Raw genomic sequence first — 27,430 nt, forward strand, 5'->3', positions numbered from 1 at the left:
GAAGCATTACCGTTAACCAATGAGAAGTCATATATATGATACACTGGTATTGGAGAAGTAACATAACAAGAGTAGCAAAAGAAATTTTACCTCAAAAGGCAAACGACATAACTTGCTTTCATCTTCATGTGAAAGAAAGCAGAGTCTCAACCCAATTGAGCAGATGTTGATTGATGATGAGAAGGTACCTACCTTTTTCTTTTTTTCTTTTTTTTTTTTTTTCTTTTATCAGAAAAAATTTGGACAATTTCCCAGTCTATGTCCTTTCAAATTTACAATAAGCCATAATTACATAGTAGAAATGAGGAATGAAATTGTAATAAAGATGGGTTAATCCAAATTTATTTATATTAATTGTGAGAATATATTCTGTTCCAATGTTATATACAGCTCATTACATTCCATCCATGCATATTAATATAGATAGATAGAAACACAAATCCAATGAATGAGTAGGAACTTTGTGAGACTTGAAGAGATCTAGAGCATCAAATATATAAACCTGCAAGATTTTAATTCATGTTTTGTCCCATCAAATATATATATATATATATATATATATATATATATATGATATTTCAATCATGCAGTTCAATTTGCATATTCTTGTTGTCTATTTAATTAGATTCTGATTCTCGATCTTTTGCTTACTGAAAGAGAATTAATAATGATAGTATTGCAAGTACCTCTCCCCTTGAAATTAAAGGGCAGTCCACTTGAACCAAAAGAGATGCTTCTTTTTCATTTCACTCTAATTTATTTAGCTTATAAACCAAAATCTTGGCAAATTAATTAATTAATTAAACTAATATGATACATGATTTTTGGAGAGGCTAATGGCTTACCACGTATCCATTTGCTTTGCTTCATTAACTCAATTCATATATTAATGGATGAGATGAGATGAGATGAGATGCTCCCATTAATATAATTAATTCCTAACATCAATATATACTTACTTTGACCTTCCAAAATATTAATTAATTGCATTTAGTAGCTTAATATGACTATGTCAACTCATCATTTGTACCTTCATAATCTTCTTCTTCAGTAATCTATCTATAAGCAACATATTACATAACTCATTAAAAGTAGAAATTGCATCAATCAATTAAAGAATGGTGGGAAGTAGCGTTGAATTCAAATCTTTTAATTTCAAATACCTTCACTTTAGCTATTAAGCCAAAGCGTTATTCGCAAAATTTCTTGTTTGAAATGAATTAATTACAACATACATTATCTACAGTATTGTAGCCATGATATAAGTTGATTTCAATTTTGCATTTACAAGTTATCATCTACCGTTTTTATTTCTTTTTTTTTTTTTTTTTGTTAGTCAAATGATAAGCCAAAATGTATAAACCATAACATCTAAATACTTCAAATTATAAAATTACGTATATTAACACTTTAACTTACAAAATACTTTACTTCTAGAATTTAGTAGTTATGGAAGAATTTCAAAATTTTTTTAATACATTTAGCATCCTTAATTATATTATAATTATATCTTTTAATATGATGTAACATGCTTGATGAACATAGTTATTGGTGTTGCATGCATGCACATTTACAGGCTAAAAAACGAAAGAAACAACAAAGACTGCATCCTTAGCGACTTCCACAATGTTATTTCTCTTTTAAAATCAGAAGAAAGACGGTTCAAATTAGTTAAATAAGCGTCCCTTTAATCACTCTAATCGCTATCCATTGCTCCACACACTTCAATATTATCACTTGACAATCCCTTTAATATATAATAATAATAATTAATTTCATTTATATTCTCTCATCAGTAATTTTGTACGGATGAAATAGTAAAAGACAAAACAATATATAGCTACAGTTTGCTCTAACAAATAAGTTCAAATCTTGAATGGCATTTGATTAATGATTAACCATAATGAACCAATTGGATAATTAACCAAGTTGGGTTAGTGCCTAAGGTTCTGCAGATGTATTGATAATCATATAAAGCAATTTTGGATTTTTATGTGATGGAACAAGTTGGCAAAACCGTTACGGTTAGAAGATATATTACTATATATAGTACTAGAGAAAAAAACATTAAATTTGGTAATACTTTGTCTTGTCGATAGGGCACCATTGGGTATTATTACACTGCAAATAATTATCAAATTCGAATAAACTAAATGCCATAATTGTCTCCTTCTGTCTGTAATGTGAACACTTCTGAATGCTTGTTCTTTTCTCTTTTTCTTTTTGTTCCTTGTCATATACAATGTGCATATCATCGTGTCAATGATCACTTTCTTTATTAAATTACACAGTAAAATGGGCTTAAAAACTGATAATGATAGGCCTAATTTAAATTCGATTAGTGTAGGATCAGATTCTGTAATGGGCTTAACATGCTAAAGACTATAATATTATTAATAGGAACCATCTGTCCTTGGAAAATGGCCCAAAATTTGCTAGTCTAGGCCCAAAAGTTGCCGTGTGTATAGGCCCAAAATCATTGGAAAAGAGCTGCCTGCCCGGAGACTCCACATTCCTGTGTAATATTGCATATTCATAGCGCTCCCCAATCTTTCTCTGAGCTCTGCACTGGGAAATCAAGGTATGGTCTTTTTTGTGCTCAGGATAAAATAATAAAATAAAAACTGTTAGAAAGAATCAACTGTAGAAGTTATTAGCCATAATATAAAAATTTATACATTAATCACAGTAACAAGATCCAATTCTGGACATGTATGTCACAAAAACTAACAAAAGCCAGTTCCTTCTGTCCTCTGTCTTCTTCGGTCTTTCTGCTTGAAGACCATCAACTCATTCATCCATGACTGGAGAAAGTAAGCGCCCGTTAGAGAAAACTGCTTCCAAATTCCCCACAACAAGTTTACACAAAGCCATGAAAGATTCTGGCGTAAAGACTGCAATATGTGGAGATAGAACAACATTATCCATTCCAAAGAGCTCTTTAGGAACATGAGGCTCATTCTCAAACACATCTAATCCTGCACCTGCAATTTTTCCTTCCATCAAGAACCTCACCAGTTCCTTTTCATCGACTATAGCTCCGCGTCCAATGTTAACTATGACGCCTTCCTTTCCCAACGCAGATAAAACTTCCTTATTGATCATATGTTGGGTTTGATCTGTTAAGGCACAACAGATGATGAGAGCATCACTGTTAGCTGCAAGTTCACAAACACTGGAATAAAATGGGTATGGAGCAAAATTCTTTTTCTTTCTTGAATTGTAAGAAATAATGCAGCCAAAAGCCTCTAGTCTTTTAGCAACTTCTGAGCCTATGCTTCCCAATCCAACTATTCCCACTCGCTTCCCTCCAATCTGAAATTACCATCCACAGAATTCAGTTAAATGCATTTTACATTCAAAATAGACGACGAAGAAGAAGAAAATGACCTTAGAAGCTAGGGGATAGTCCCCTTTTTTGACCCAAAGCCCCTGCCTCACATAACGATCAGCAGCGGAAATCTTTCTCAAAACATCAAAATACAAGCCCACTGCGGCATCTGCACCGCCGTCGGAAAACACGATACCGGCATTGGTTACCGAAATTCCGCGTCGGCGGCAGGCAATTAAGTCGATATGGTTGATGCCGGCACTAGCCGTGACGACAAGCCTGACTGATGGAAGCCGCTGGAGTAGGTCATCGGTCACAGGAGAATCGCCGGAGCAAAGAATGGCTTGGATTGAGTTGGCGTGTTTGGTTAATAATTGGTGAAGAGGGAGTGGCGACTCCCATGCTTTCAACAACTGATATCTATTTGACAAAAATTGATCCTCTCCGAGGACCGTCACGACTGGTGGCGGTTTTAGGAGCAGAACTTGTGGGAGGTCTTGGGACTGGCAATTGCGATTCTGTTCTTGATTGTCCATCAATGGCGAGTTGAGAAATGGAGTTTGAATCGCTTCTGCTCGAATTCAACTGCTGACGTCGCTAATTGTGTCCTAAGATTAATGGGTCACTTTCAATTGGACCCATATATTTACAGCTGGACACCAACTTATGGTGGAAATCTTTGAAACGAGTTTTTTTTTTTTTTGAACGAACAAGATTCTTGATTTGTGTTCTATAAATGTGAATGAAGCTATACAAAATCATAAACTACAGAACTACAGCCAATCTTTTCAGGAAATATCAATAATCAATCTCACAAACGGAGCCTTTATTATAATCAACTAATATTTAAAAACAGAAGAATTAGAGCGGCATATTGTAGCATTCAATCATTTCTAACAGGAGAGAGTAAAGGTTTATTGGAAAAGAAAGCTTCCAGATTTCCTATAACAAGTTGGCACAAATCCATTAAAGTTTCACTGGTATGGGCAGCTCTGTGCGGAGATAGCACAACATTGTCCAATTCCACGAGTTCTTTAGGAACGTTAGGCTCATTCTCAAACACATCCAACCCAGCACCTGCAATCGTTCCTTGCATCAAACACTGCACCATTTCTTGCTCATCTATAATTGCTCCGCGTCCAACATTAATAATCACTCCGTCTTTTCCCAGCTCTGATAACACTTCCTTGTTAATCAAATGGTGGGTTTGTTTCGATAATCCACAGCAAATAATAAGAACATTGCAATTAGCTGCGAGTTCACACACATTTGAATAGTATGGATAAATTACAGACGGCTTCTTCTTCCTTGAGTTGTATAAGATATTACAGCCAAAGGCCTCTAGCCTTTTTGCAACTTCTAATCCAATGTTTCCCAATCCAACAATCCCGACTTGCCTGCCTCTCAACTGATCAAATTCATAATTCATGTTGATGGAAATGGAGATTCAATAACAATAATAATATCTTTCATATTTCAAAAAAATTTGTAATGAGAATTATATAGAATGAAGAAAAGCAAATTCTAACCTTAGAGCCAAGAGGAGAGTCTCCTTTGATGGGCCATGAGTCTTGTCTCACATATCGATCAGAAGCAGAAATCTTTCGTATTACATCAATCAACAGTCCTACTGCTATATCTGCAACATCTTCAGAATACACGCTACCAGCACTGGCTATGGGGATCCCTCGTTCTCGACAAGCTTGCAGATCTATGTGGTTGAGACCGGCGCTTGTGGTGACAAGAACCCGGAGTGACGGAAGCAGCCGGAGGGTATCCGCTGTAACTGGACAGGTTCCTGAAGACAGCAGAACTTGGATAGAACTTGCATGAGAGATCAAGAATTGGTTGAGAGGAAGAGGCGACTCCCATGCCTTCAAGAAACGGAACTTTTGGGACAATTGGTCCTCATGGAATTTGAAGAGAGGTGGCGGTTCAAGGACTAGGACTTGTGGCAGCAGATTTTCTTGTTGATGATCGTGATTCTGAAGAGTATGGCAAGCCATTGATATAGCTGGAAGAATCGCAGATGAGGAGAGTATTCTTTTCGTTTTGTCTATCGTTCTTGCAGATGCAACTCTATACCCCAGATTCTTGCAATGTTTTGTTCTTTTTTTATAATTTTTTCCACCGGGTTCTATTTACGAGATTCTTGCAAGTTCCAAGTAGACAAAAGCAATTTATTACAATTACAATTTAATTAATTATTATAATAATGTGTCAAATGCAGATAAATGTCACACTAACCTTCACTGTTGACATACAATCAATAGACAAAAATATTTAATGTTTAGTCCAGGCAGTACACAGGGGGTGAGCAACCGTCGGGTTGGGTCAAAACCCGATGCCCGAAATAAAGAGGAATGACTTTACCGATCCAATTCTTTTAAAAATTCAGACCAACCTGAATAACCCCTGTAAAATCAGGTCTGCTTATTCGGAATCCATTTTAATCCGAATTTCAATTAAACAATTTTTTTTATGGCTTGAAAATTTTTTTACGTGGCTCTTGTGCAATCAAAATTTTTATTTGGATCCATAATCAAACCATGATAATAAAAGAATTTGTCTCAAAAAGTAATTATTGCTCAAATAACCATAATCGAAACATCATAAAACAATAATAAACTATAATCAGCATCAAACATTCATAATTAAAAAATTATAACACAATCAAACCATAATAATCACAATCACACAAATCACAATCAAACAATAATTTTTCATCTTCAAATTATAACCCACCGTAGCAAATTAAAAAGTTCTAATTAAATATTTATCATACATAATAGACATACAAAACATAAAAACTTAAATCAGTTATTCATAATTTTAGTTGCTCAAGAAAAAATGCATACCACCTTTAACAAAAAAAAAAGATTTTGATTTGGGATTTTTAATTTTACAAGTAAAAGAAGAAATAAAACAGCATGAGTCATGTAAGGAAATAAAAAAAAAAATTATTTTTTCGGATCCAGTTAAACAAGGTATTTACCTGACCCACCCGAATTGAATAAGGGATATACATCCCTCTAATTGACTGACTGACCCACCCAATCCAAAAAACTCATTATAACCCTGTATTTTCGGTCAAGTCAGGTTCAGGTTTTGCACAGCCCTATTGCACCCACGCAAATCACCTCCTTATTTGACACTATTGAACAAAAACATAGTCATCTGAATGAAGCACCAACGGAGTATGTTTAACACATACTTCGTATATATAATACTTCTCCACGATTTATGCCCTATATGTTAGATGCTTATGTGCCATAAGCACATAAAGAATGATTGTTATTCAAAACCACAGCCAATCATTAAGAAGAAATGATTATTGGTGATTCCGAATATACAGAGCCCATCCTTGAAGGTCATGCGCCTAAATACTTTTAACAAACCTAGCACTGAATGATGATAAAATAACATTTCTTGATCTTTTCTCCTCCATGACTTCTTGATCCCGTCACCTTTTATATCCTGTGCGCATGGAAGTGCATAACCACATCAAACCATTTGCAACTACGATATAGCAACTTTTTGAACTTCTGGTACTGCTAAAAAGCATAAGAAAAAGTGCGCACAGAAATTACTCAAAAGGAATCAAGTAAACCTTGCTAAACTTTTCTGGTCAAGTAATTTGCAATTTCCATACAAACTATGCAAGAACAAAACCCAAAACAGAGAACAAAACCCAAAACCGCATTTAAAAGATTGGCAAACACCTAGACAAAGAAAATGGTCACTCTTACAAGAAACAAATAAAGCATGATCAGAAAACAAGGTGTCAATCACCGTGACCAGCAGGCAAAATTTCTTTAATAATGAGACAGCCGATTGAAACTTTCTTAAAAATCATATTCTTCACTAACAGAGAATTAGTCAGAACCAATAAAGAAAGTAACCTATGACTAGAACGTTCCACCAATCATTCATCCATGTATTCAGAAAGTAAAGGTTTGTTTGAAAAGAAAGCTTCCAGATTCCCAACCACAAGTTCACTTAAATCCTTCAAAGATTCTGGTGTGAAGACAGCAGTATGCGGCGACAACACAACATTTTCCATTGTAAAGAACTCTTTAGGAACATCAGGCTCATTCTCAAACACATCCAATCCGGCACCTGCAATCTCTCCTGCAACCAAACACCTCACCATTTCCTTTTCATCAATAATAGCCCCACGGCCAATATTAACAATGACTCCCTTTTTACCCAGAGCTGACAAGACTTCCTTATTGATCATGTGGAAGGTTTGCTTTGTCAATCCGCAACAGATGATGAGGGCATCACAATTGGCAGCAAGTTCGCTGACATTTTGATAGAAAGGGTATGAAACATTTGGTTTTTTCTTCCTGGAGTTGTACGAGATATAGCAACCAAAGGCCTCAAGCCTTTTTGCAACTTCATATCCAATTCTTCCCAATCCAACAATTCCAGCTCTCTTGCCACTCAACTGGAATCACCAGTCATCCAGAAAACATAATGTCAGATAGTTAGATGTCACATTTCAATCACAGTTCGGTGAGATTTCAATTTTAGAATTGTTTACTTAAGTTGCAAGTCATTTTCGTCTCCATTTTATTCCATGGGTTAGACTCCACCATTGACTTCTCTTTTAAATTCAGTTTCAAAGTGCAGTGGCGATCACTTTTGCTGTATACATGTTTGGCATATATAAGCATCAGTAGCAAACTCAATTATCTATTGAGGATGTCAGAAATGATGTTAGAAAATTGGCCTTATTCAAATTTCCTTGTAAAAGGATGTAAGAAATGGCTTTTTTTTCTTTTTCTTAATCAATTACAGGAAGCGTCCTTTAATCAAGGCGAAGTATATAGTTTATAAAGATTGCCACACGAAAAGACGTTGGGAGTAGAGATTTTAACTAACCTTGGCACCAAGAGGATAGTCACCTTTGGTAGCCCAAAGCCCTTGCCTGACATAGCGATCGCTGGCTGAAATCTTCCTTAAAACATCGATTAACAAACCAACCGCCAGATCCGCTACGTCAGCGGAGTAGACATCGCCTGCGTTGGCGATCGCGATTCCACGGCGGCGGCATTCAGGAATGTCAATCTGGTTGAGGCCCGCGCTGGTGGTGACCACGACGCGCACCGCCGGAAGCAACTGCAGGATATCGGCGTTGATGGAAGCACCACCGGAGGCAAGGACAGCCTGTACGGACTGTGCATGCGCGGCCAAGAACTGATGAAGAGGGAGCGGTGATTCGTATGCTTTCAAGTACTGGAATTTGGTGGAAGTAAAGGATTCTCCTTCAAAAAATTGGAAAGATGGTGGCTTTTTGAGAAGTAGCACCTTTGGGAGGTCCTCTGGTGATTCTTGAGGATCGGTCGACGCCATTTTCTTCTGGTTCTCTGACACTGCTGCTGGAGTGGGGCTAGAACCTCGGCCTTTGGCCCGACAGCAGTCAACTTATCTCGAGACGGTTGCTTATGATTTTAAGCCCTTGTTTTGAGAAAGAAAAATACCGCGAGAAGGGAAAACAATGAAACTATTCCACGTCAAACAATCTAATTTTCTTAATCAATTCTTTTTCTTTTCTCAAATTTAGAAAGGTTTTAGTTTTATGAGCATAAAAGGAAATTAATTTATATTTTTTAAAAAAAAAGAGAAAATTCTTTTTTTAATATTTTTCTTTTATATTTCCTTTCCTTATTAAAAAATATTCCTTAAACCAATAGTTGGACTAAAAAGCCAATTGGACTGAAATAATATTGTGTTTTATACCACAAAAGGTAAACCTTCCACTATAAAATAACATAAGAAGATTAAGAACACACTTGATTAACAAAAAAATTATTTAATTGTTTTCGTTTAAAAGTTAATGATGTACAATGCCTTCAAATGAACTAGTATACATAAAAACTTTGAAAACAATTCTTTTAGCTAAATTAAACTTTGATTAGTTCATAAATTATTAATATAAAGACATTAGAAAAGAAAAACTAGGAAAAATTGTTATGATTATATTAATCATTTTTTCTTAAAGTATATATAATGTGTGTGTGACAAAAGAAGTACTAAAGTAATAATACTATACAATACGAATATTTGTACAAAGTAATTGAATAAAGAACAAATAATATCTGACCTATCACTTAAAAGTAACTAAATCACTTAGGGCATTTTCATTAGAAATTCTTTTCAGATTTACTGGAGAAATGAAAATAAAAAAAAAAAAAAAAAAAAAAGAACACCCTGGGATACATAATAAATATGATAACACGTAGATAAAATTGAGCAGAAGAGTCCACGCAAGGGACTTTACAAGCTGAGTTTAACAATAATTACATCTAATAATATGATTGGTCAAGCAAGCATAAATTAGTCTAACTAGGAAGGAACATAAGGTTCAAAAAGCGTTACACAAGGATTTGGATCATATTGCATGATATCTGCAGCGCGTTCAAACTCCTCCCTCAGTACTTTTATGCTGTACTTATCCACTACTCTTCCCAGGTCATGAGATATCTCAAAGGGGTCCTCTATGCATATCAAATGCCTATCATTCCCAATTCTCCTTGTCCAGTCCTTTTCCCGTTTACTGCGTAAATAAACATTGTGATTACCAGTCAGTCAATTGCAGGAATTATCTTAAGTCGATTTCTCACCTTATATCACTAAACAATGAAGAGCAAAACCATCTATCCTCAAAACTATCAACTGCATAACAAGCGGTTTTGCATTTTGTTTCTACCATCAAATTTATTGACAACTAAAGCCTAAGTTATATCAAATTACAAAGGGAAAAAATTCCAAGTCTCAACTTTGTCAACACCAAGACGAGCCTTTTTCATTATTATGCTAAATATTAACATAGATTGTCATCCAAGAACAGAAGAAATAACTAAGTGTAGTTAACTGATTGCTTTCCTGGGCCAAGCTGGACCCATATTTGACCAAGATTTATTGCCTGAGTGAAGCCTAAGAATTCAAGCGTAACCCTTTTACCAAGTGCAGTTAACTGATAGTCTGAGACCAAGTCAAGCCTAAGGTGAAAGCCCTTGCCCCAGCAAGGAATTTTGCAGGATAAGGTAGGGCCCCTGGACCATGAGCAAGTGTGGGAATAACCATGGCAATATATTTGCAAGAGCATTAATGTGTTATTTCATTCTCATGCTTGAGCAAACAAAATCCTAGTAAAGATGCCAAAACATCATATCACCTGATTATGCTTCCTGTGCGGATTGATATAACAGCATTTGCATAATCATGACGATATGCCCAATAATTGAAAAATGCCCACACCAATTGAGCAATTGTTTCCTTGTTACGAGATCCAAAACCACGAAGCTTTTCAACTTGATCAAAGTAAGCACATTGAATGTCATCTACAGCGACCGAATATGTTGCCTCCATTTCCTATAAGGCAGAAGTTAACATTAATACTTCATGTGGAAGCCAAATACATTTATACTTCGAAACATTAAGTAACAAAAGAATAAAAAATATTTTGCACCAAAAGATGCCAAATAATATAAAAGTGAGACTTTTAAGGTTGGAAATCTGGAGATGTTATCAAGTGAAACATGAATGTCCATTGAAATCTTCTCGCTCACATGGTTCTCATGTGAAATGAACTTCTATGCCATGAATAACCGGTCCTATAACCTAAAAATTTGAAATGAAATGATAAAGAAAGAAAAGGCCAGAGCTTCCAAATAGCCAGACGTTTTCTCTTCACATGCCATTGCTTGATGAGGTATTTATTCATTTAGTGGAAGCAAGAAACTCGAAATCTTGGTTCCATGAACAGTAAAATTTGTATTTTATGTAAGGAGTATCCAAATTTCAGTTACACTAAAGCAATATTAGTGGGTTCAAAAGTACTCAGAAACATACTCCACAACGTCAGCCTTAGAAATCAGGTATCTAGACTATACTCCAGAGACATGATATGTGGAGAAAAGAAAATGCCAATGAACAAAAGATGGGTTAGGCCTAGCTGTGTAACTTTTTTGAGGAATTGGCGACTGATGATAAATGCGATGGCATCTAATTAAGAAGCAAAATCAAAAAATAGACCTGTAAGCATGGAAGAATAGCCGGTCTACGCTGTTGTAAGAAATGAATGCACATTAAAACATACCTGAAAAGAAAGAAAAATTAGCTAAATAAATAACAATTAAAGGAATATAAACATTTAAAATCTATTAAAATAGATAGCTGTATGTTTCTGAGTCTGGAATACCAAATAGTTCTCAAATGATAACTCACGCATAGCTAGATAGGGTTCCATGATAAGTTTCATTAACTCCTCTGGATTTTGCCCAATGTTTAACTATAAAAGCCAACTGCCGCAACCTGACATCAATTTGTGCATAATCCCACAGAAGCTTCGTATTTACAACAGCCAAAACATTGTTTATGCATATGTCACAAGAGATTCCAGTTACTGGATCCATGAGCTTTACTATTGGGACCCTAGCCCGTGTCAATGCCTGTTGAGAAAGATTAAGAAATGAAAGAGGTCATGCAAGAATTCAACCTAATGATGAAAGGATTCCAAGAGAAAATAAACTTAGATGAATTAGTTTTCTAGAAAACAAAGACTGGGACTTATAATTGACCTGTAAAATGAATTTTCAAAAGGTACCTCAAAGCAAAGAAAATATTATCTCATATGTTCAAATATTATTTATTTTCGAAATCGCATTTTTAGTTCCAAAATCAAAAGATCTTTTATTCCACTAAAATGGTAAGCATTAGTTTACTTTACAAACACTGAGGAAGAATTTTTGTAAGCAATCAGAAAATAATTAGTGCCAATCATCTCAGAGTGATCTAAAGGCTCAAATATCAAAATCAACATAAGAAGAAATATGACTCTCTTATGACAAGATCTGCAGCTTTACTACTGACATCACCAAGATTCAAAATAGTAATTAATTCATGCTGTTAGAGGCATTACTCTATCAGTCTTTGCTTATCCAGTGTACTTTTATGGGTTTTTCTTTATGAACAATATATCTTACAACCCATTTTGCTCTTCTCCAATATTCATTTTTTTACGTAAGAACAACTAATTAATCATGATATATTGAATTCCAAAGAACAATAAGAAGAAAGACTAGCATATTATTAGCAAATGTTTCAAAGTAAATCTCCTGATCCACATCAAGCATATTCACCAATATCCACCAAATATCCAAATAGAACAAGCATCCAAAATATAAAAAGGCAAAGTTAGAATGAATGCTAAGGCAAATCATATGTACCATGAAGGTTTAACCTAGTAACCTCTACAGACACTTTATAGTAGACAAAATAGAAAGAGAAGTGCCGTAAGGGGCATTTAAAAGCTGGTTTCCATGTAAAACAGCAGCAAAACCTCACCAAATTAATTAGCCTTTTATCAATGGGTTAACTAATGGCAATATAATTATGATACCAAATAAACTTTATAAATGCATGACTTGAAAATTTATAAAAGAAAGAAAATGCAGTTTTATCGTCTCAAGTCACAGTGTCAACAGAATTCCCGGTAATAGTTCATGAATAGCCTAAATGATAGCTCCAAGCAAAAATAATATCATTCTTGCTACTAGCACCTCGAAATGATAAAGAACAGTTAATCATTTCCTTAGAAAATTCCTCTCCAATTTTCCAAAATGACTTCCTTTCCAAAACCATCAACAAGGACTTATTATAAGAACAGCTTTTCATTATTTAGGGTATTGCAAATTGAGATTTACATTATAAAAAAAAAAAAAACAAAAAATAAGCCTAATTCTAAAAATTAGCTAAGAACAAAGGATAAAGAATTTAAAACATGTATTTATGCATGTTTTTGGCATTAAGGCTTAGTCGTCGTTGTTGTTGTAAACTTAAAACCTATCATAACTTGGTTCGGGTTTTCTGATCACTGTAAAAACTCTAATGACGGAGACGTTTTAAATGATTAGTGTCTGCAATGTTTTTTATCAAAAAGTCAAAACAATCTTATTCACCTGCACATTCTGGAGGTTATCTGATTGCAGTATATCTGCCAGCTTTAACAACACTTCGGACTTGTTAATATCTGCATTCTGGATGGCAAGGCAGACATCAATATCACTCTTCAGAACCCCAAATGAGTTCGCACAAGAACCATAAAGGTATAACCTAGCTTGAGGCCATTCCTTGTTCACTAGTTTCTCCAATAAGGATAATAGTTGCTTCTGCTTTGCTTTTTCTTCCTCTGGAGGTACTAGTGACTCATAAATTGCAAGAAATGGAGCATTTAGCCTGTCTATGTCTCTGCGACATTCCATTTGCCTTTTAAGCATTCTCATTCTTTGGCTAAGTGTTCGCTGTCCCCTGTTATCTGATCTAGACTCCTGATCATAAAACCAAAAGTGAAAACAAGAAGATTTTGCAAATTTGCAAATATCATTCCTTGACATTAAATCAGATAGCAACAATTAATTTCATGCACTGACCTCATCTTCATTTTCATTAAGAAAATCTTCTGATCACGTATCACATCCAATTGATTAGTCGGATATAGACCATTACATCAAAGTTCATTTAAGATTGACATGAAACCTTTAAATAAAGTTTGATGCAAAATTTTTGAACATGATCACCAAAACAAACAGATATGCAAAAGTTTGGTTCTTCACAAAGAAAAACCAAATGTAAGGGAATAGAATTTACCTTCTCACGAGAATGCCGATTTTGCTTCTTGTCATTCTTTCCATCAGATTCACCCTCAAGCAATAAAGAATCAACAAGTTCTTCACCAGCTTCATCCAATTCGCGACCTTCATCCTTCCCGTCTTCAACCACTTCAGCCTCCACGTTCAGCATAGACAGTTCAACATCGGCTGCTGAAACAGAATAGAGATTACTCCCTGCAGGCGGGCCTGGGCGGTCAAGCTGTCCAGTGAGCCCCAAATCTCTTGAGCGATCACCATCCCTTGGAATCTTATCCTCACTACTAAAGAGCGCATTCCTATTACTCAATTCACCTTGATTTCCTTTTTCCTTGTTCACATTGTAATCTAACTCTCTCCTTCTACTCACATAATCCCAATTCCCTCCCCCTCTTGGCTTATTTGAAAACCCTGGAGGAGGCATTCGAGTTTCTTGCGGCCTGTAATTCCCTCCATGGGGCTGTTTTCGCCAACCGCCTCCACTTCGATCCTGCTCTCGCAAATCGAAAGTTCTCAGTTGTGAATCGAATTTTTGGTCACTTTCCAATCCATTTAAGTTTCTGGTCGCTAATCTTACTTCCAGCTCCTTTGCTGCATTTAGCTTTGAATTCACATTCAATAAAGCCTCGACGTTTTGGATATCACTGCGAAAGGAACCAAACTGCAGCTTTTGCTCCAGTTGCTGCTTCTGCTGTACACGATTATGAATTGTATTATTAGCTCTTACATCGGCGCCTGAAAACCCTAATATCTGAAGATCATCACCCAAGACTCCTTGCTGGTTTCCTTGAAATTGACCAGCCGCTAAGTGGTTTGCAGGAGAAGGCCAATGGTTTTGGGGAAACCCAAGGAAACCAGGAAGCAAAGGAGCAGCAGAAAGATTGTGGGGCCAGGGAGGAGTGAGAACATCTCGACCGTTGGATTGCCAAACAGGCTGCGAGAAGGGGAGGCTAGGGCCCACAGCTGCAACGGCGGGATCAAGAGCGAGAGATTGTTGTTGTTGTTGTTGCTGCTGCTGTTGATATTGTTGCGGAGTAATTGGAATGGGAATTGGCAACTGAGAGTGTGGTGGTGGCGCTGGTGTTTGGAGCTGATGGTTAGGCCTTTGCAGCAAAGAGAGTAAAAATTCTCCACCATTAACCGCCGGCTGCATCGGTGGCGCGTCGGCTCCGCCACCGTTCATACTAATGGGTTTCAATAAGGTTTTACACTGACTGAAGCGAGACGAAGGAGAAGAGAAGACGTAACGTCAGAGTTTTGAGGATCGAGTTTATGTTCACTTTCGGAAGACTATTGGTAAATCTTTTGTATTATTAGGTATATGTACTGATACCGAAAATCCGTCTGAGTGTATTGTATATAATTCCTCTTTCTTCGGTCATCGCTATGCTTTACAAATTCAACGGCGTCAAAAGGCTAGCATATTACGATGTAGTGAGGTCAATTACACTTATCAAGAGGTCTTCGTAATTTCACTACGATTTTGGAGGGTAAATTTGACAATTGATATAGTCTGATGTACTTACTCTTCCTTCGTCTGGAAGTTGTCCAAGTTGGTGAGCTATAAGCCTATGACCAATCGCGGCCGCCGGAACATGTGACTCGATACTTTTTACGAGAAACTGCTGTTAAAAGCCTCGAACATTTTAAGAAAACAGCTATTAAATCCTCAACTTCTGTTTTTCACTTACTTAGATTCTGTTGTTGCTGGAGTTCGATTGTTTTTCCAATTTTGTACAAAAACCATTGGCCAAATACATAGGTACCCCTAAACTTTGCAAAAATAACCTTACGGCATCTCAAATTTTGCAGGGTGCCAATCATGCACCTCAATTTAAAAATTTTGCACCACATTAATATTTTTTCCACGCTGGCAACGAATTGACTCTCGCCTGCATTACAATTGCGCTGAGTAGGATTAATAAAAAAAAGTGGGACCCATTACATTTACATATCAGCTAATTTGAAAAAAAAAATTAAGGTTAAAAAAAAACTAATAACGACCGTTGATATTTGCAAATTGAAAAGGAAAAAAACGAAAGAAAGAGAAGTTGAGAGAGAAAATCATTGAGTAAAAGGAAAGCAACGAGATTGTGTTATTGGAAAAGAAGAAAATACTAGCTATGTTGGTATTTTTGTGCACATTAGTTTCATGTTGGTCTTTTTGTGCACGACCTGACATGAGATATGTTGCTAGCTATGTAACTATTGAAGAAAATGTGGACTGTGATAGGAATTCTCATGTGGATTTGCTTGGAAGAGCTAAAGAAATGGGATATAACATAATAGGCCAACTTTTTGCTAGAGATTACAATAAAAGCTCGTTTAATATTTTGATTAGTCAAAACACTAAAAGCTAATTTAATTTGTCAAAATATAAAAAACTACTTAAAAAGTTGCTACTGAAAACAACTTTCATCATCCTATTCGCTCTTCCATCTATTTTGCCCTCTTTTTTTTCTATTAATACAATGATAGAGTAGGCAAACTAGTAATTTCCTTTTTTTTTAATACATGGTGTAAATAAAGTTATTAAGTCATTTCATATTTGGGAAATGAACGCAATCTATATCTGAAAATAAAATTGAGGGATGAAATAATTTATTTTGAAAATCCAAGAATACTTCTTCTAACGTAAAATTCATTAAAATTAGATGAAATATCCATTTAATGTGACGGAATAAAACCTCAAAAATTAGATAATATACAAAATCGTGAAAACATGAACCAAATAATTATTTTCCTTCATTTCTATCCAAACAAAGGAGTAAACTATAGATCCAAAGGAGATATTATTTTTGACGTCCAAATCAATTAATGGACTAGTTGCTGCTATTAAGATTTATATCTGTTGTCAAGATCAACTCCAAGCGGAAAAATCTAATATTATATTTTTTTAGATTTAATTTCATTATTCAAAAGGACATGAAATTTTTTGTTTCGTTAAAAGATCAGTGAACTATATCTGGTCTACATGCTTATTTGTAATTCTTGATATTATTATTAATGAATTATGTTAAAAACAAATTTGCAGTAGGGGTTGTTTGTGGATATGGATTCAATGAATATGGGCTCAATAAAAGGACTTTGTTTTAATGGGCTTCTATAACTTATAACTCAATAAAAGACTTATTCTTTTTTTTTTCCCTTTTTAATGGACATTGATTTTTTTTTTTTTTTTTTTTTTTTAAGGACAACATAGATTCATCCTATTTATATCTAGTATTGCTACTAGATATAAATTGGTTGTAAAATATTTTATTTTCTTTTATTGATTTTTATTTTTCTTGTTCAAATAAATATTGTCTTTAAAAAAATTAAATTATCAGCATTCTCTTCAATCTAACATGTTAGGCATTGAAATTTATAATTACGAAAGAGCATGATTTTTTTTTTTAATCAGAAATACACAGCTTAATTTATTACTTGAATTAAAAAAAATAAATGTCAAATATATTATATTTGGTAACGAACCTTAGAAAATGTCAACAGCAAACCCAATACTTTCGGGATTTTTATTACCTTAATTAACCATTATTATTTCATTCAAAATAATAATAATAAATAAAATAATCTCATGCAAAACAAAACAAAATTTTTTCTCTTAACATGGGCATGGCTATCTGCTGTAAACCTTTAATATGGCCACCTCCAGCGTCTCTAAATCAGACCCCTACGACCACCTCCACATTGCTCTTAACCTAGACGGCACCATCACTCGCTTGCTAACTCATCCAACTGTAGAAGCAAACCCAGAGGCGACCAGCGGTGACGCCGTCGTATGCAAGGACTGGACTTTAAACGCCCAAAACAAAACATGGCTTCGCATATACAGACCTACCAGATTACCTTCCAATGATAACACCATAGCTCGCCTTCCTATTATCATCTACTTCCATGGTGGTGGCTTCATACTCTTCTCCGCCAAAACCAAAACTTCTCACGAAAAATGTTGCGAGTACGCCAGCGAAATCCCTGCGATTGTCGTTTCCCTAGATTACCGTCTTGCTCCGGAGTGTCGTCTTCCGGCGCAATATGAAGACGCAATCGACGCAATTATTTGGGTCAAGGAACAAATTGTGGATCCAAACGGAGTGCAGTGGCTTAAAGATTACGGCGATTTCTCTCGGTGTTACATTGGCGGCCGTGGAAGCGGTGGAAATATAGCGTTTAACGCCGCTTTGAGGGCTTTAGATTTGGATTTAAACCCGCTGAAAATATCCGGGTTGGTTTTGAACCAACCGATGTTTGGAGGGATGGAGAGGAAGAATTCGGAGCTCCAACATGCAGAGGATCCGCTGATGCCGTTATCAGTATTGGACCTAATGTGGGACCTATCTTTGCCACTTGGAACAGATCGAGACCATTCGTTTTGCAATCCTTTAGTAGATGGCCCACACAAAATAAAGATAGGGTCGTTAGGGAGGTGTTTGGTAACAGGGTTTTGTGGGGATATAATGTTTGAGAGGATGCGAGATTTTGTGACGATGTTAGTAGCGTCAGGAGTTAAGGTTGAAGCGCGGTTTCAAGATGATGGCTTTCACAACGCTGATTTTGTCGACGCGCAATGGGCTCTTAACCTTCTAAACAAAATAAAGGAATTTGTTATCTAATATATATATATATATTTTTTTTAAAGAAATGATTTTAGAATTTGTTATCTAAGTTTTTTTGTTCGTGATAATTTAATGAAAAATAATTTATCCATAGCATGTTAGAGACAGAATAATTAATTTAAATTTAATTTAAAATCCAAACCATCAATTATTTAAACACTTCATAAATAATTAATTCATCTGTTTTTTCTTTTATGGAAAGAAATATAATTACAAGGTTCTTTTAAATTAATATGTGTTTTAAAGGTATTTAAATCAAAATATGTGTATTGGAATTATAAACCATGCAACGTTAAAAAATTTATTATTGAATTATTTGTTTTAGATTTCATCGTTATAAAAAATAACCGTCACTGATCATTATATACACACGCAAATATCATAGGCAAAAAATAATTTTATTTTTTAATAAAAAAATTTTACCTTCTCATTTCATAATCTTCTAACAACGATGATAAAAAAATTTAATATATAAACAACATATGACCATAATTTTCATAATTGTCTCTCAATACTTAATACTCTGTTTGGCGACGCCTGAAAAAATTGATTATGCCTGCGGTTGATGTTCAACTTTTTGGATATTCTTCATATCATCAGTACCAGAATTTTCAAAGGCAGTATTAGCAACTTCAATTTGCGAATGGACAAACTGTTTTATAAGATTTAACAATCCAACCCTTCTTCTCGTATCAACAATTTCAATTCTGTGAAATCCAACTTCATCAAAATGAGCTTCCACTTTAACTCCATGATTCACCAACATCTGCACAAACTGCTGTTGCCTATCCACCAAAGGGTCCATTCCAAAACCAAGAACTAGGCATGGAGGCAGAAATTTTACCTTATCTTGATGCGGGCCTTCAAGAATTGGGTTACAGTATCGATGATCTCGATCGGTCCCTCTAGGCAACGCCAATTCCCATACCAGATCGATTACCGGCAACGGTATTACCTGATCCGTCGCGAAACGTACTTCAGATTCTGTCCTGTGTTTCCCGCCAAACATTGGCTGATTCATTATTAACCCAAGAATCTTAATTGGGGTTAAATCCATATCGACTGCACGTAAACCAGCGTTGTATACAATATTGCCTCCATTACCAGACCCGGAGATGAAGCATTTGGTGAAGTCTCCGTAGTCTTTAACCCATTTGTCACCATTTGGATCTAAAGCTTGTTTTTTCAACCAGAGAAGTGCTTCTTCTGCATCTTCATATTGGGTAGGAAGGCGGCATTCAGGGGCGAGCCTGTAAATAACGAGAATGATAAGAGCAGGAATTGAACCGGCTACCCATTGACGTTCGAGGTGAAGAGCGGGGTTGTCGGCGGAGAATTGAGCCCAAGAACAGCCATGGAAGTAAAATAAAATAGGAAGACGTTTCATTGTGGATATGCATTTGACAGGAAGGTAAAGGCGGACCTTTGTGTTTTTTTCAGCATTAACCATGACGTCTTTGGAGAGAATGGAATCGCCGGATGCTGGATCGGCATTTGTTTTTGCCGATGGGAAGCTTAGAAGGCGAGTAACGGTGCCGTCCGGGTTGAGTCTCAGGTTAATATGCTCGTAGGGGTCAAATTTCGACATTGTTGTATTTCAAAATCAATTATTGATCAGAGAATGTTTGCAGATGCTTGTTCGTTGTTTTTAATTATTTCGAGCATTTTTGATAACTTCAAACCATTTTGTGCTCCTAAATCGGAAGTTTTTTGGATACCATTCATTTACTAAAAAGGACAAAAAAAAAAAAAAAAAAAAAAAAAAAAAAAAAAAAAAAAAAACCTAGGAAATTACTATCTTCTTTGTTGTTGTATTTGTGGCCATAATCTATTTGGAGGCTCTCCCCGTAAACTCTTTCCTATAAGAGTAAAGCTAAAACGATGCGTATAATCGCGATTACATTATAATATGTTTATTTTAAAATAATTAAGAAATTCAACGATACTCTAAATTTTACAAAAATTTATTTTTAAAATTGCAAATTTTCCTATGCTATGCATGGTTTTAATATATATTTTTTTATTAATTTCAAATTTTCTCAATATAAAATTATTAAAGATTTCTTATTATTGTAATATATTGTGTAATTTTATTCAAATTTATTGCTCTATTTGTGTCACGACCCATTTCCATGGGCCGGACCGGCACTAGGGCCCAGGTAAGCTTAAGGCCCCCGAGGCCCGTAGTAAGCCTGAAACGCTACAAATTTGCTATCTCAATAAAATTTTAAACATTTACAAATTTCCCTGCTTACAATACACTATAGTTATAATACAGGCTCACAGAATTATTCCATCTATAATAATACACAACTTAAAAGTATACAAGTTCTATAACTGCGGAGTTTACTGACGGATGTATACATATAAGTCTTCGGACAATTATCTATTTAATTGATCAATACTAAAATTAGCGAATTTCTTTTTAACGGCGAAGAGCAGAGTTATAACTGGGATTTAGAAAATGCTACTTCCTGAAAGAATTGAACAAAAGGGATGTGAGTTTATTAATGAATAATAATTATTGCACAACACACACATTCACACATTTGTATAAATATATCAACCTAGTCATCCGACTAGGTATATGCTCACACAGCCAGTCACACAAATGGCATATCACCAGCACTCACAATTATTAACATCTTCATATAATCACATCACGTGGAAATTAGTCAGTGGCGTCACCTAAACCCCCGACGAGCCGTCCTCTCAAACAGCCCATCCTCTCAAACATGTGCACCCGGGGAGCCAATCCCCCATATCTGGCCGACCGGTCTAATCCTCACTTGACCAGTCCTCTCAATATTTTATTTTACATTCTCTCTTTTCTTTTCCATCTCATCAACATCATTTCATCAATTCATCAGGTGCACACGGGGGCGCCGATCTCCCATTTACCCGGCCGACGGTCCAATTTCACAATTCATCATAATCAGGATCCATGCTTTATCGACCGTCCTCACAAACCCATGGTGACCCACTTCATCCCAATTCCACACAAGCAAAGCACAGCAATATCACAACACAATTAATCAAACATTGCAAACAAATGCAGACATATTATTCAATTGGACATCGTAATGCAATGCACAATTAAACATCCAAAATCAATGCAAATAAATAAATAAATAAATAATAGAATTGACAATAAACAACGATAATAAAATAAATAACAATAATAACAATAATAATGCAAATAAATAACTAAATATATAAATAATGAAATGAATAATAAAGATAATAAATAATTAGAGCACCGGATTTATTATGTACCAAATTATAGAACTAATCTAAATAAACTTATTTATTATGTTGTTAATTAAAATTTAGTTTAATTTCTGTCAAAATTTCGGCAGCACCTCCCCTAAAAATTGGACTATCTACCTGCTCACATATCACAATATCATTATATCTTTATCAATCAAAGCACACAGCCCATCCGTCGGGCAAGCAATCAATTTATTCTCCCTTCCTCCAACTAAGTAACAAAATAATTATTATTTAACCATCTATACAAAACCTTAGCTTTACTTAATACATGATTTCAACATTGATACAAATTAGTTTACTACTAATACAAAAATATTCATAGCTTTACTAAGATTAAACAAATAAGTAAATAAATACGCGATTAAATGAAAATGGTTATTTGTTTAATCTCCACATCCTACTTCTTTAAACTATCCGATCTTATATACCTTCAATAATCATACAAAGTTATGGCTCATATTTCTTTGACCAACATTAACTAGGATCTTATGTAACAACTTAATAATCCGTGAATCACTATCCTCACCAAGCAAGATTATAGGAAACGTCCTATTTAAATTATCTATTAAGCATAACTAAATAGGTATACTCTAGCTAATCAAGTCTTAGCACGAATTGAATTTGTAACTCAATACACTATAGCCTTTGCTACTCATTAAGCAAAATTTAACCAAAATAACTAAACTAGCTGCTGCCTCAACAGTAATTAAAAATTCATATATATGAACTTAATTAAACCGAAAACTACAATTTCTCTAATCACAAGTTGTTGCCATCTATCCAATTCTTAGCCTATAAATAAAAATTACCTCAATAACACCAAATCACCCACTAAATCACAAAATTCATGAAATATACTAGAAAAGGTTGAGAATTTATTTACAAAAGACTATAAATGTTCATATATTTTCAAGTTAATCCAATAAGTTAATCTCTTGTTATTCAATTTAGTCTATTAAATAATTCAATTAATTCTTTATATATAAAAATTGAGAACTGAGTTTTAGAACGTACCCATTGGGAATCGGGCGACGATTCCATGATCAGCGCGAAGGGAAGAGGATTCTGCCTCTCGGGGCCTCGCCGGAGTGCCGTCGGCCGGCCGCCGTGCACGGTGGCCGGAAAAGCTAAACCGCCCAGAAAATTGCAAGGTCACCACCACCTGACTCCAATTTTCGCGAGGAGTCCAAATCTACCATCGGTTTGATGAGGCAGTGGCTCGTTTGGCCGGATCGACCTCCACAGCCACCTTCAAGCCGCCATCCATGGTGGTTCATCAAAACTCAAGCAAAATCACGTACCAATGGAGGGGAATTGTTCACGTGGAGGAGAGGAGTCAATCGAGACCTTCAGTTCACCTTGAGCCCGTCGGAAATGGCGAGAAGTCGCCGGAGATCGAAGAGTATGACTGTCGGAGGAGATGGTCTCGATTCGCGCCGCTGGAGGTCCAATCGGAGCGAGGGGAAGTTGGAAACGTGACCAGCATCGCCAGAAGAACCGATCGCCGCCTTCATCTTGTTGAGCGATGGCCGGAAACGCGAAGGAGAGGGAGAGGAGAGACTGTCGCGCGCGCCAGGAAGAAGAAGGGAAAAAGAAGGAGAGAAAAGAAAGGAAAAAGAAAAGGAAGGAAGGAAAGTGGGCTGGGCCATTCCGGTTCGATTCGAACCGGTTCGGTCCGATTAGTGATCTGATCTCATTTGTTCGGTTTTCGAGTTTTTCCTATTATTCGTGTGGTTTTCGATAAATCGATTAAATTTCCAGGTCCGGTTTGATTTATTTTAATTATTTTTATTATGTTTTGCAACCTTTCCTCCACTTACTTAATAATACAAGTATTAATAGTAATGATTTTTAATTTAGAATAATTAATTCATATATATATATATATAATAGATTAATCCTGGTGTTTCACGTTATTCTCGAAAATTTTTAACTGTCCTCAAATCGAAAATTCCCGAATGAACTGTTTTGGGCTTAGGCCCAATTCGAAAATTTGGGCTCGAATTGGGACTATGTTACAATTGCAACCCACGCGGCCAAAATTTGCGATTTTTGATTTAATAAAAATTTAAAAGTTTTGAAAATAAAAATTCAGGGTGTTTCAATTTGTCTAAAATATGTATTTTTCTTTTTTTTTCCTTTCTCGTCAAAGTATATTTAAAATAAATATTAGATGCGTTTTTAGTATAAAACACTAATTGTGATAATTTTTTTTCCAACTATATTTGTTTCAAAGCTATACTTGAAATTTTTTTATATATTATTCAAATCACAGTTAAATTCAACTAATTTTTTTTGAAAATGTAAATAAATTCAACTAATCTAAACTATATCATAAATGTTGCAACTTTAAAACTATTTAGTGAATTGCAATTTATAAATTTAAAATAAAATAAAATGTATTATAAAACTCTCATTGTGAAAAATATATTCTAGCTATAGTTATTTAAAAACTATATTTAAAATGTTGTTATATATATCATATCATTCATCCCATTTACTAAACGGTTTATTGTGCAAAACATTTATTTAATTTAATTTTAAATTGAAGAAATCAAAATATTCAGTCCTTTGTTTAATCAAATTATTATTAATAATTTCAAATGATGATAAATATATTGATAATAAATGATCACTTATTATATACAGATTGTGATAATTATTTATGTAAATTAATTACAACTAATAAAAAATTAAAAGATGCAATCCTATTTGGTTCTATGCTTATATATTTGTGCTATGCATAGATAATTTAATAAATATTGATTTTTAATATTTAATTAGAATTTTTATATCTCAATTTTTATTAAATTGTTTATAGATAAATAACTTTAGAATCTGCAATGTTTAAATTTAATTTAATAAATATAGCTAAAAATTTTATGAATTATAATTATGATAATAAATCATTTTTGGAAAATATAATAATAATAATAATAATAATAATGTTAGAAAATAAAATATTCTATTTAATTTTATTTATTTATATAGTCAAATAAAAATTTATGATTTTGAAATGGCTATTTTTGTAAGAAAGACTTATTTAATCTTTTATTAAGTTAAATGATTATTATTTCTTACTATATTATTATGTCTTATCATTTATGTTTATATTTATTTATTAATTAAAGCATTTTGGAATCCTATGTGGCATAATTTAACTTTTCTAATCCTATATGGCACTACATAGAAATTCCATTTGGTACTTTATAAGAAAAAGATGCCTACTTTATATATATACTAGCTATACCAGTGTCATGTACGGTTAAAAAATTAAAAAAAAAAAGTAAATTTGAGAGAATATATATATATATTATTGAATAAAGATATATCAATAGTAAAAAAAAAATATAATGTAATTTTTTATTATTAAAATAAAAAATAGTATATAGACATGTGTTCAAAAATATGGATTAAAAATATTGAAATTTATAAAGATAAATAAAAAAAATAAAATGAAAAGTGGTAAAATTTATTGTTTTGATTTATTTTAAAATTAATGCAAAAATAATTAACTCACTATTTTATTAAATTCCATGAATAAATAATTTATTTTAAATAATTAAAAGTTGTATAACTCTTCAACTTATTATGTTATTAGTACTATAATTAATCAATTATATTTAACATAATTTTAATTTAATAACAAAATTTTATTTTTAATATAAAATAATAATTGCCCATATCGCCCATATCATTAAAATTTATAGATTATGTAATTTATTTACATCATTAAAAGTTATATAAATTGTTATTTAACACGTTATTAATTTTCTAATGTTATATTAATAAACTACATTTAAGACGGTTTAATTTAATTATAAATTAATTTATTTTAAATAAATATAAAAACAAACAATTAAATTATACATATGTCATTAATTTAGAATCTTACTAAGCAACACCAAGGAAAATTTTGCCTGCTATATATATATATATATATATATATATATATATATATATATATATATTGATTTAATAGTTTATGGCTGCAATAATATGTTAAATAATCTTAAAAAAAGGAGACAAAAAAAAATTTTGAGAAATAATTACTAACCACGTTAGGAAATATAGGAATTAGGATTTCAAATATTCCAGGTGACATCTCATTCCCCATTTAGGAAATTATTATCCATTCAAGAAAGAGAAAAAAAAAAAAAAAGTACAATAAAAAAGAACATAATAAGCTAAGAAGCACATGCCCTATTAATAAAAACCTTAACCTCAGCATACAGAGATTCAGCTTTTGAAGGATCAAATAACTCAACAGCATGAAACCCATCCTCGATAAAACTGGACTCCACTTTCACCCCTTTGGATTCCAGCTTCTTTGCCATTTCCTTCTGCTTGTCCACCAGTGGGTCCCCTCCATACCCTCTAACGTAACATATCGGAAGCCTTCCGATCTTCTCTTCGTATGACCCTTCAACCATCGGATTACAATACTCATGATCACGATCAGCATCTTTGGGCAATGCGAGTGACCACATCAGATCATTGGCCGGCAAAGGCAATATCTTGTCTTCGATCAATCTCATTTCCGATTCAGTCCGCTGGACCCCGCTAAAATAGGGTACGTTCATTATCATCCCCACGATTTTAATAGGTGAAAGTTCCATGTCCAGTGCACGCAAGCCTGCTTGGTAGACTATGTTACCACCTGAACTACTGCCCATTAACAAACACTTTGAGAAATCTCCATTATCTTTCAACCACGGATCACAGTCGTCCATCCCCCTAGCTTGATCGCGGACCCACGTGATAGCATCCATAGCGTCATCGTAGGCCGCTGGAAGACGGTGTTCAGGTCCGAGGCGATAATGGACGGACAGGATCAATGCTTGGAATTCGGAAGCCATGCGATTGCAAGATTCATGGAAGATAACAGAGGCAGGAGTGTAGAGGATAAAGCCACCTCCGTGGAAGTAAATTATGATCGGTAGTTTGGCGTCTGGTGGTGCGTTTAGAGGGCGAAAGATGCGAATATAGGTCTTGGTGGTGGGATTGAGGGAGACGTCTTTGGAGAGAGAAAGTTGAGGTGAATTCGGATCAGTGACTGGTTGGTCAACAGGAGGTACGTCAGGGAAAGGAGGGTTCCTGGTAAGCGAGCCATCTGGGTTTCTTGAAATTTTGAGGAAAGCGTAAGGATCCATTAAGGATTGCTTTTGTGTTTTTGCTGTAGAGATTGAAGCATTGCTGGTTGTATATAGATGAAGCAGTTTGTGTGGAGGAGAACAAATCGGATCTTTGTGGTTGGAAATGGCAAAATATAGTTGAATGAAATTAATTAGTCAGTAAGTAGGTGTAAGCATTCAAGTGGTGTGATAATCCTGATAGATAAGTGACAACAGAAACATTTTTCTTACTTGATTTTGCTTAATTCTTTTCAGCCAGTCAGTCAGCGTTTAGATAGTTTCTGATTTGTCATAGGCACTAACCTAATCTTGCGGCTAGGCATCAAATCAAGTGCGACTTGATCCGATCTTAATTAAATGGCCTACAATGTAGGGGTCGCGAAACAAGAAAGCCCATAATAGCTAAAATATAGTTTTTTT

General features: G+C 34.5%; 7 protein-coding genes and 1 long non-coding RNA gene across 8 annotated transcripts; 1 reads left to right on the plus strand and 7 right to left on the minus strand.

Annotated features, from left to right (window-relative positions):
* Window positions 1-2,627: 2,627 nt before the first annotated feature.
* LOC105643081 (glyoxylate/hydroxypyruvate reductase HPR3) lies at window positions 2,628-4,019 on the minus strand. The gene is made up of 2 exons (XM_012228135.4): window positions 3,391-4,019; window positions 2,628-3,315 (listed from the first exon to the last, which is right to left on the minus strand). The coding sequence occupies exons 1-2, from the start codon at window positions 3,865-3,867 to the stop codon at window positions 2,791-2,793; spliced, it is 1,002 nt and encodes a 333-aa protein (XP_012083525.1). The 5' UTR covers window positions 3,868-4,019; the 3' UTR covers window positions 2,628-2,790.
* A 110-nt stretch (window positions 4,020-4,129) lies between these two features.
* Window positions 4,130-6,808, minus strand: LOC105643083 (glyoxylate/hydroxypyruvate reductase HPR3). The gene is made up of 2 exons (XM_020682757.3): window positions 4,861-6,808; window positions 4,130-4,739 (listed from the first exon to the last, which is right to left on the minus strand). Exons 1-2 carry the CDS (start codon window positions 5,335-5,337, stop codon window positions 4,215-4,217), a joined length of 1,002 nt encoding a protein of 333 aa, XP_020538416.1. The 5' UTR covers window positions 5,338-6,808; the 3' UTR covers window positions 4,130-4,214.
* A 203-nt stretch (window positions 6,809-7,011) lies between these two features.
* LOC110008591 (glyoxylate/hydroxypyruvate reductase HPR3) lies at window positions 7,012-8,833 on the minus strand. Its single transcript, XM_012228138.4, has 2 exons — window positions 8,219-8,833; window positions 7,012-7,781 (listed from the first exon to the last, which is right to left on the minus strand). Exons 1-2 carry the CDS (start codon window positions 8,687-8,689, stop codon window positions 7,257-7,259), a joined length of 996 nt encoding a protein of 331 aa, XP_012083528.1. The 5' UTR covers window positions 8,690-8,833; the 3' UTR covers window positions 7,012-7,256.
* A 720-nt stretch (window positions 8,834-9,553) lies between these two features.
* LOC105643084 (Nucleotidyltransferase family protein) lies at window positions 9,554-15,280 on the minus strand. Its single transcript, XM_012228139.4, has 6 exons — window positions 13,988-15,280; window positions 13,300-13,668; window positions 11,567-11,790; window positions 11,375-11,438; window positions 10,515-10,711; window positions 9,554-9,893 (listed from the first exon to the last, which is right to left on the minus strand). Exons 1-6 carry the CDS (start codon window positions 15,167-15,169, stop codon window positions 9,683-9,685), a joined length of 2,247 nt encoding a protein of 748 aa, XP_012083529.1. The 5' UTR covers window positions 15,170-15,280; the 3' UTR covers window positions 9,554-9,682.
* A 2,224-nt stretch (window positions 15,281-17,504) lies between these two features.
* On the plus strand, window positions 17,505-18,692 carry LOC105643360 (putative carboxylesterase 9). Its single transcript, XM_012228458.4, has one exon. The coding sequence runs from the start codon at window positions 17,628-17,630 to the stop codon at window positions 18,597-18,599; it is 972 nt and encodes a 323-aa protein (XP_012083848.1). The 5' UTR covers window positions 17,505-17,627; the 3' UTR covers window positions 18,600-18,692.
* Window positions 18,693-18,978: 286 nt separating this feature from the next.
* Window positions 18,979-20,278, minus strand: LOC105643085 (putative carboxylesterase 9). The gene has a single exon (XM_012228140.4). The coding sequence runs from the start codon at window positions 20,188-20,190 to the stop codon at window positions 19,153-19,155; it is 1,038 nt and encodes a 345-aa protein (XP_012083530.1). The 5' UTR covers window positions 20,191-20,278; the 3' UTR covers window positions 18,979-19,152.
* A 531-nt stretch (window positions 20,279-20,809) lies between these two features.
* LOC149496574 (uncharacterized) lies at window positions 20,810-22,943 on the minus strand. The gene is made up of 2 exons (XR_016320975.1): window positions 22,890-22,943; window positions 20,810-21,076 (listed from the first exon to the last, which is right to left on the minus strand). It is a non-coding gene; the product is annotated as an uncharacterized LOC149496574 (long non-coding RNA).
* Window positions 22,944-25,911: 2,968 nt separating this feature from the next.
* Window positions 25,912-27,311, minus strand: LOC105643086 (alpha/beta-Hydrolases superfamily protein). Its single transcript, XM_012228141.4, has one exon. It carries the CDS (start codon window positions 27,026-27,028, stop codon window positions 26,063-26,065), a length of 966 nt encoding a protein of 321 aa, XP_012083531.1. The 5' UTR covers window positions 27,029-27,311; the 3' UTR covers window positions 25,912-26,062.
* Between the last annotated feature and the right edge of the window lie 119 nt (window positions 27,312-27,430).

The sequence above is a fragment of the Jatropha curcas genome, chromosome 5 (assembly GCF_041381405.1).
Source record: "Jatropha curcas cultivar XTBG-Jc1 chromosome 5, XTBG_Jcur_1.0, whole genome shotgun sequence".
NCBI lineage: Eukaryota > Viridiplantae > Streptophyta > Magnoliopsida > Malpighiales > Euphorbiaceae > Jatropha > Jatropha curcas.